General features: G+C 36.0%; 1 protein-coding gene across 1 annotated transcript; it reads right to left on the bottom strand.

The window, feature by feature from the left end:
* Window positions 1-4917: 4917 nt before the first annotated feature.
* LOC149840975 (large ribosomal subunit protein eL38z/eL38y-like) lies at window positions 4918-9515 on the bottom strand. The gene is made up of 3 exons (XM_090003509.1): window positions 9428-9515; window positions 6660-6843; window positions 4918-5132 (listed from the first exon to the last, which is right to left on the bottom strand). The coding sequence occupies exons 1-3, from the start codon at window positions 9428-9430 to the stop codon at window positions 5110-5112; spliced, it is 210 nt and encodes a 69-aa protein (XP_089859635.1). The 5' UTR covers window positions 9431-9515; the 3' UTR covers window positions 4918-5109.
* Window positions 9516-9798: the final 283 nt, after the last annotated feature.

Genomic DNA, 9798 nt, shown 5'->3' with positions numbered 1-9798 from the left:
ATATACTAAAAAGTCCAAAACAAGATTGGATAGTTGTGTGGGGCATCTCTACAGGTTTGCACGTTGTCTAAAGCACAGTCACAACGTTTGCATGACAATCAAGGTACTCAATTCTAAGGAAAAAATAGTATTTCCTTGAAAATTCAATCCATAACTGGAAATATGAAGAAGAAAATGGCTAAACGAATGTGACCCACGCTATCATGGCTGACAGTGGCCAGGCATGATTCCCAATGCTAAGAATCGGGCATGCAAAACATGAAAAAACATTCTCGATGAAAATTTTATAGAAAATAAATAGAATAACACAAAATTAGCAAATAGAAATAATGCTAAAGTAGAATATGTACATCAACACAACAATATGCATTGGGAAACGACTCTGATTTGCTGGGCATGAATCCCAATACTAGGAAAATGCAAGAAAAAAACCAAATACTTTAATTAGGCCATTCGGCTAGGAACAAACATACTCCAAATCAATGAAAACAAATAGAAGGAGAAGGAAGAATTGAGGTAGAACCTTACCCAAAGAGGCATCGAATCGCAAGCTCAACGTCAATGGTGGTCGAAGGGTAGGAGGGTCTAAGGGATGCGACTCAGACCTGTAGCGAACTGTCAAAAAGTCAAAAAAAAATCTGGAACAAACTGTCGAAGCAGGGGCCGACACGACCTCTCTGGCATGTGGGGCTCATAATAAGGAAGCATCGCCGTTAATCGATTGTTCGGTGATGCCGACAGAAAAGTTATGGCAGAGGAGGGCTGGCGTAGGTGTTGCACAAGTGGAGAGGGTTTTTTGGCTAGCTGGATGGCATGGGGAGGGTTGCACACGACATCACTCGGCAGGAACCCAAAAATAGGATGGCATCATCCTTGAGGAGGAGGAAAAATGAGAGATGGGGGAGAAGATAGAATGGGGGTCTGGTTGGCTGGTTGGCCATCGTGAACGAGAGGGAAGAGGCGAGGAGGGAGAAGAAAGTGAAGAAGAAGAAAGGTGTAAAGAGAGGTTTACGACTGCGTGAATTTTTGTTGTGGTTAAATAGAAAGGGAAAAGAATAAATCCCTTGTGCGCACAGTGTTGGGTCCAGATCGAGCCCGGTTTGGTCCCAACCTAAATGACTTTTAAAAAAAATTAACCCTAACCTAAACCTAATTAACAAATAAAAATATGTTTTAAAGCAAAGCTATGATCAAAAAATAGAATATAATCTTTGTTTTTTTGTGTAACACTCTTAAAATTTTATGTTCGGATGGATCCATTTGGGCATATTTGGCGAAGGCCTAATGATGCTCCAGTTAGAAGGATGGAGAAATGGAAAAATATATTAGTTAAAAGAGGTCGGGGTAGGCCTAGGAAGACTTGGATGGAGATGATAGGAAAGAATATGAATGCTTTGAACCTCACCGAGGACATGGCATTGGATAGAAATGATTGGAGGAGAATGATTCATGTGGAAAACCCAGAATGATTTTCATTTTTGGTTCATATCGCCGACCCCAATTGTTTTGGGATGAAGGCGTAGTAGTAGTTGTTGTTGTTGTTGTTGTTGTTGTTGTTGTTGTTGTTGTTGTTGTTGTTGTATATATGGATCCATTTGGGTCCAACAAGTATAGAATTCAGATACATTATAAAATCCCTAATTTCTTTTCCAAAATAGTTTCTTATATTTTATTTGCATTAATTAATCATACTAATTTTAAATAGTTCAAGGTTTCAGTACTTTCTAAAATAATAATTTATTGATTAAAGTATTTTCTATAAATTATTTTATAACCAAAATACCCTTAAATTTTTTTTTTCGAAAATCATCAAATTACATCTAGTTAAGTTCATAACACCTCAAAATTACCTAGATGAGTTTGTGCCTCACTAAAATAGTTAATTACGATGATTATTTAAATATTTTAACAGCATTTTGTCTGAAATAATTCTTTAAATGACTATCTTACCCCTATTGATCAAAAAGAAAATTTTGAGCTTTTTTTAATACTAATACTTACAAATAAAAAGTAGAATTACATTTCTAATTCAATGATAAAGCTGAATTCTTTATTTATTTAAAATCTCAAAATGTACAGGTTTTACAATAATTGAGCTATGCTTGCTGGGGGGGGGGGGGGGGGACTTTATAAACTCAGCCTAGCTAGCTGGTAGCAAAACCCCAAAGCTGAAACTGGCTGGGTTTATTGAAGCTTGTCAGATAGCCTAGTTCAGCCCAAGCTCATGCTACTTTTCCATAAAGCCCAAATGGGTCATTTCTCACAAGCTGATCCAATGTCAACCAATACTAGTATCTAATTGAGAATGTCAATCTATGGGTTTGGTTGATATCCATTTAGAGGCAGCAGCAGAAGAACGTGCCTGGAGAGATACTCTTCACCGAGGAAATCACCGCAAAGGTGGTGGACTTGTGCCCTCAATTGGATAGTCTGATTCTCGACGTCCACCATGAAGGCTGGATTTCCTCTATAAATTAATGCACGTCGTCTCACACACCATTGGCCAGGAAATTGGTGAGTGATCTATCGACGTTGCTTGTAATATTTTATTTGTTAACCCGTCGATGAGGGGCAGGTTATATGTTCCCCCGGGAACACACACTGTAGCTACAGTGCGTGTTCCGGGGTCCTGACTGAGCACCGTGTCGCGCTTAGTTGGGTGCATCGTACACCGTCGTACATCCTGCAGGCGGGTGTACGGTGTACATGTACACCCGACTGAGTGCTCAAATGGGACCCCGGAACACGCACCTGTAGCTACAATGTGTGTTTCGGGGAGAACACGCAACACCCTCTCCAATCGATGTCGTCCCACTGCTGGAATTCCTATTTTTTTTTCTCACTACTGAGCTGGCCTTGAGGAAGAGAGCTGTTGGCAAAAAGGAGTCCAACAATGATTCCATTAGGCACTTGCTGCTATTAGCTATTAATGGAGCTATGCATGATGTTGAATTTCATAGACCAAGGTCATCAGATGAGTAGGAATCACAATTGAAATGATCATTTCGTTTAGGACTAGAATAAAGACACAAAAAAGAAAGGGTCTGAGCCTGGCTGAAGGTGAAAAACTATAAATCTATCAACTACTCCACATTAATCAAATCTCACTAGAATACTCAGAGAAAAATTGGGGTTATGGACTACGGAGGCAACAAACATTACATCATTCTTGCATGCATTCAAGGAGAAATTTGATTTTGAGGAAAGTAGGGATCCCGTTGAACGCATTTATATATATATATATATATATATATATATATATATATATATATATATATATATATATATATATATATATATATATATATATATATATATTATAAACAGGTAGCAAGAGCTTGAATTCAACAGGTTTCTCTATTCAAAATGATCGTTGCGCACGTTTGACAATGATGGCACTACCCTACAGGTTAGCCGTGGTTCATAAATTCTCGGAGAAGGATTTAAGAACAGAGGATTTGAATGGAGTGTCTTTGTGATACCCTCGAGGTTAGCCAGAGATCGTCCATCTTCGGACAAAAACAGATCTCAAATGCTTTCCCCTCCAAAAACCGGCAGATCCCAAAAGCTTGAAAAGTAACCATTTCAGATATGTTGTTTGAATCACACAAAAACGGTGCATAGGTTTCTCACAGAAAATAAGGCCTTGTTTGAGAGCCGGTGTTGGAGAGTAGATGAGAAAGGTAATGGAAGTGAAGAAGAAAACGAGAGGATGAGGCAGTTGTCAACTACATCCCCCTTCTCCACTCTCAACACCATTCTCATCTCTAAAAACAGGATCCCCAAACACTTGTGAGGATAGGTGGTATTAATTAAACCCTGATTAAATTCCATCTCTGACTCTCAAGCAGAGGCTAATGGTACTACTCATGGAAATGAACGCCCAACACCACCTTGAGTTAAGTCTTTTGTTAAGGTTTATTATAGAATTAAATATACCACGATAACCCTATAAAAGAATGTATCTACAAACTTTCCCTACGCTCAATAGAAACTTCTTTTTATATCTCAAAACATATCAAAGTTTTCACTTTGTAAAGGCCCAAAGATTACAGAGAAAATGTTTTTAATTAGGAATCAATTCTTCGGAATGAGACAAGGATGAGATAAATCACTAGAAAGAAAAAAATCAATTAACTATTTCAACATAAAATTTTGATGGGAGATCATGCATGAAATTATCTGATCAATCCTGGTTAGAAGTCTGGAGAGCATTTGAAATATAAAAAGCTTTGGTGGATATATTAATTAGGGATAAAAATTTGATGGAAATTAGTAATTATAAATGAATTATAGACAATGAAACCCTTGAAGTAATGGAAGAGACTGGAAATAACAATCACTGTCAATTAATGGCAGCTCTTGCCTAATAATGTACTAAAGGTATTAAAGCAATAACTGATGGCTTGTTAGCTTATACATTGCAGGACTAACATCCACAAGACAAGTTAAACAAATCAGTTCCACTCATCCCCCGCGTTAACCCCATCTTAATACACCTCCCTTGGATTTCATAGATGCAAGTTTTTTTATTAAATGGGACTCCTCAAATGTGATCTACATCATGACGATTCAGAAATCAATGGTTGACGAAACACAAAATTGTGTTAAAAATTAAGATCCAAGGGCTGATTCTTGTTAATCGACCATGCTGAATCCTTATATAGGGTCAGATTTGATCAAAACAATTTTCATCATAAGATTTAAGGGTATGAAGATGGGGGATGACATAGGAGATGAGCGAAACCCAACTCCAATTGAAACCTCTCTGGGCTCCACCTACAGATAAGCTAGTTAATTTTTTAACTTGGTCATGAATTAGGTATACATGGCCAAGCTTGGCAGTGCGAACAATAATTGGACTTAAAACCCTTCAAACATAAGGACTACGCATCCTATCAAAAGCAATAAAATTGATCAATAGCGCTTCCATCATACGCAAAGGTCAAAAGGATCCTTAGAGTCCCTCGATAGCTGTCATAGTGTAACATACATCTACACTCATAATTTGAATTCTACAGCCCTATCAAAACAATACTAAAATTCATGTTGAAAAACAAAAAGACATCGTCCACGAGAAACAGAGATGCAATCTCTCTTGGCAAGCGCTCAAAGCTCTTGAACGGTCAAACCTGCCATAAAAATTACCAAAAGAAAATCAAAATAACCATCAAACAGCATGATTCCAAGAGAGAGAGAGAGAGAGTCTCCCCAACTAAACTACACAAACACTTCCATGTTTCACTAATTTGAAGTTACCCAACAGATTTGCCTATATTCCAACTCTTACCCATTGGTCAAGCTTTAAATCTTTTAATTAGGACCAAAAACATTATCCACTTTTCCGCTCATCACAAAGCCGAGCTCTAACATTAGTTGAAAAGAAAAATATCAATCTGTGGCTACCACCATGAAATAAATGTAATAGGAAAAACAGGCCAAGCATGCAGTGCAAATTTAACAACTACAAGCTATGTAATCAAAAACCCCAACTAGTTCACCTAGGTATAAGTAAAACGCCTAGGCTTTGCAATTCCTAAGTGGGTACTTTAAAGGTACCAATTTTGCTCGACTAGGACACCTAATTAACGACTAAGCTGACCTCACCTAGGTGCAAGGGCAGTTTAGTCATTTTTTATTTATATATAACCATACCAATGGAGGGGTTAGTTCTAAATTATTATGTTTTTTATACATGTGTATTAATTTGTTTCTGATGAATTTTTCTGTTAAAGGCTGTGAGATATACATGTATCACTTTTGTTTGTATATATGTGAGTTTTTGTAAATTTTTCTACAAAGTTTGAAAGCATGTTTTTAGAATTATTAGATTATGTAATATGTTATTTATACTTGTGTGTTACTGTGTTTCTGTGATACTTTTCTGTGAAAGGCAGAAAGTATGATTTGTGTGTGTATGGGTTAATATGACTATTGAGTACAAATCACATGCTTTTCATATTTTTTAGTTTTTTTTACCATTTATGTAAATATTTTATGTATATTTTTTATTTACTTAATTGCTGTACTAACTACTTCGGCTAGTCCTGACTAGTCAGCAACTAGTATTTTTAAGGGCCTACCGATTAGGCACAGCCTAGCACTTTTGACTACACAGACTATTAAGTATAATAAAAAATAGGGAATTTTTCAAGAGAAAGCAAGGTATTTTCAAGCCCTCAAAATCTCTTTAGAAAAGGCACGAGTAATTACAGACAAGTACGAAAACAAAAAATTGAAAACGGGATGTCTTGAAAAAAAATGTGAAGATACTTTGGCAACACTTGAAAACAAATTGCAAATTGACTACATTTTCAAAAATGACATTTTGAATTGGTTTAGTTAAGATGTCATGGGTTAATAAGATACTAGCCAAATGTTTATACTACTTTTTATTTTATTTATTCCCCTCTTCACTTGCTTGAAATACACTAGATGTTTCTAGAAAGAATGATATCATTTCCAATGCAGTACTTTGCTAAGAGATAACATAAAGAAACACCCATTTTACACCACAAGGAGCACATTAGAGTTCAAAGCACTCAAACTCAACTGAATTTGCTATAAGCAACAAAACCTTTTGAATACACCAGATTCCTCTTATCAGCTTTCTCTTTTTGGATGAAAACAGGAAGTGAAGAGCATATGAGATGCATTACCTGGCGGAAGGGACTGCTTTAGTTTGTCTGCCTTCTCTGAATCAAACACACAGAGTGTGTAAAGATACTTGGAACAGCGGACCTTGAATTTCACAACATCTTTGCTTCTCTTGATTTTCACAGAGCGTGCATCTTTCCTCCTCGCAGTGAGAAGGAAATCCTTGATCTCATGAATTTGCTTCGGCTGCAAAATTCAAACTGTCAGACTTTTTTAAAAATGACTAAAGCTTTATAATAATCAATGATATAATCTGATAATAATATTAATATTCCTCCCGTTCAAAGATATCAAGAATATTGATCTGCACTTGTTGAGTGATTATGAATAAAATGTAGAAAAATCTGCAAAGACATGGGAACACTGAAAATTGAAAAATAAAGAAAAAAAGGGGCTTCCAGAGACAACTCAGTAGTAATACAACGAAAAGTATCCATTGTAATGTCCAATCAATCACTTGACAAACTCATGATTTAAAAAAATCTAAATTTAATCACATATACATGATGCAGATATAGAAAATCACCAGATGCTCCATAATAAGGACAACAGCTCCCAAGCGGGACATGATTGAAAGACCAATTTGTAAAAGTGCATTAACTATTATGTTTAATAACTCTAGTTGTTGATATTTTATTAGTTTTTACTTCACAATTCACACATTCATTTCTTTATGTTGTATTTATATTGTCTCTTGTTCCTTGGTTAAATAATTGCATCCTCTTTGTTGGATCAGTTAAAATATTGTGTTGTCGTTGCTTGAAATTTGTTTTATAATATCCAATTATTCATTAATAGAACATAAATGATGCATCTTTATTTTTGTTTTTTTATTTGGTCAATTTTTTGATATCTTTTGTGAAGCTTACGCCTTAGGCCTCGCTTCATGAGTGGGTCTTACGCCTCGCTACGCCTCAACGCTATTCACAACATTGATGTGTTGCTTTGTTTCTGGTGAATTTTTCTATAAAGCCTGAAAGCATGTTTAGTATTATGGATTGTGTAATATGTTATTTATATATGTATGTGTTAGTCTCTATGAAAATTTGAAAGCATATTTTGTTGATTAATTATACTGAGTATGTTATGAATAATTGAATATATGTGTGTGGACAGTTATATATATGTATATTCTGGTTATGTGTTATGTATTATGTATATTAATATATTTTGTGAAAGCATGTGTACTTTTGTACTTGTGTGATGAACACATCTTACTACTAAAAGAATTAAATATGATTTTAGGTATGTTTTTTATACCTTTTTATATTTTAATTGGGGTACCGACTAGTCTAATTAGCCCCGCCTAGTCCTCAACTAGTACTTTTAGGGGTCTATGGACTAGGCACCACCTAGCGCTTCTGACTACATAGACACACACAAGGACACAAGTTCTAGCCATTGTCACAGATATAGGCAATATTTTGAAATTTTAAGGATAATATAGTTGTAAATTCATAAAAATATATTAAAGGCATATCACAATATTTTGAAAATATCATAAATTTATATATGCCATGGTATTAAAGGCATATCCGGAAATGATTAACCACTTGTGCTAGACCCGTTTCCACATATTCCATCATAAAATCAGAACCACATTCTGTGAAAATAGATTGATCCCCCCTAACAAAAGGGAATGGTGATCGTGGAAAAGGGGATCCCTGTTGATTTTTGGGACTGCTTTCCGGCATTGGTGGTTCTCACAGTAGGGCCCATGAAAACACGAGTTGTGCATGAGGTTTCTGCAGTAACAAATGCACAATTCGGAGCAACATGGATTAACAAAGCACAAGCACTTATATGATCTCCTCAAAGCAAGAAGCCACGACTCAGAAAACAGCATTTCCACTATAACCTAACTTCAGAAACCAACTTAAATGAACACCTTAAAAACCAACTAATTAGACGTGAGCACTTTGTCCATCACGATCATTCCCTCAACAGCTCACTAACACACGCACACCAACAAATACAAAGCAAGTAAACACCACAAGAAAAAAAAAAGTGAAAAAAGAAAAAAGACCAAAGCCCAATATGGCAAAACCTCAGGAAGGAAGACACTTGATAACAATGCTTCATTAGTAAATAAGTATATGAGAAGCTCAACGAGAAGCAGCAGACCCACTGATCAAGCACCAAACAATCCTTCCACAAAACCAGATCTGGAGAACTCAAATTTACACCACATATAAAGCATATCAATGATCAACAAACATAACATCAGAAATTACTAAACACCAAAAAAGGTGAAAAAACATGTAATAAAAGAACCTTGTTCCAGGGTTTTGGAAATCGGTACTCAAACATACAAGAAGAAAACGAATCAAGACAACCAATAAAGAAAAAAAAAGAGGAAAAAACTCTTATATCTTACAGAACAAATTGACAAAAGCAATAAACAAACTAACCAAGTTCGAGACTAAACAAAAGGAAAACACAAAAACTCGTGCTTTAGATTATTTCACCGACCAAAAATATATTCTTCTCTTCGCAGAAAACCCTCAATAATCTACGTATCATAGAGAAAAAATAAAAATAAAAAAATCTTCCAAATGACTAGAAAAAAGAAGAAAAAAAACTCAATCCTTCTCATCCGAAGCAAACAAGCTCGACAAATACACAACGAAGAAAAACCTGAAACCCAAAATACAAAAACATAGCAAAAAGGGAAAAAAGGATCCGCGCATCACATTACATACAAGCGCAAACAGAAATGATCAAGCACGAAACTCACAATAAAAAGGATAAAAAATATCGAGAGAGGTACCATTTTTCTCTTGGCAAAGTGGGAGGAGCGAAGCGAAGTCTCCGAACGTTCCTCTTCCGCCGAAGCCACAGTCCCAGAAGCCCGACCGTCCCTTTTAAACGTCCTAACCCTAATAATAATCGGCGGAGGGCACTTTCGGTATTTTAGAGACGCCTTGGGTTGGATCTAATGATGTAAACAGTTCGGATCTGGATCGGACGTGGTCAATACCATATTGACTAATCGGATCGGATGTTGGTAAACTGCTCCGAATTCGGATTTAGATTCAGATTCGGATGGTGAAAAGCTCATACCCAAACTGTTTTTTATATGTAAACGGATTCGGATATTTGTTGAATTCGATATCAAAAAATCAAAATAGTATCCACATC

This window comes from Nuphar pumila, chromosome 4, assembly GCF_984573655.1.
Source record: "Nuphar pumila chromosome 4, dmNupPumi1.hap1.1, whole genome shotgun sequence".
In the NCBI taxonomy this organism is placed as follows: domain Eukaryota; kingdom Viridiplantae; phylum Streptophyta; class Magnoliopsida; order Nymphaeales; family Nymphaeaceae; genus Nuphar; species Nuphar pumila.
Note: the sequence above shows the minus strand (reverse complement) of the source record. Positions and strands in the feature narration are given on the sequence as shown.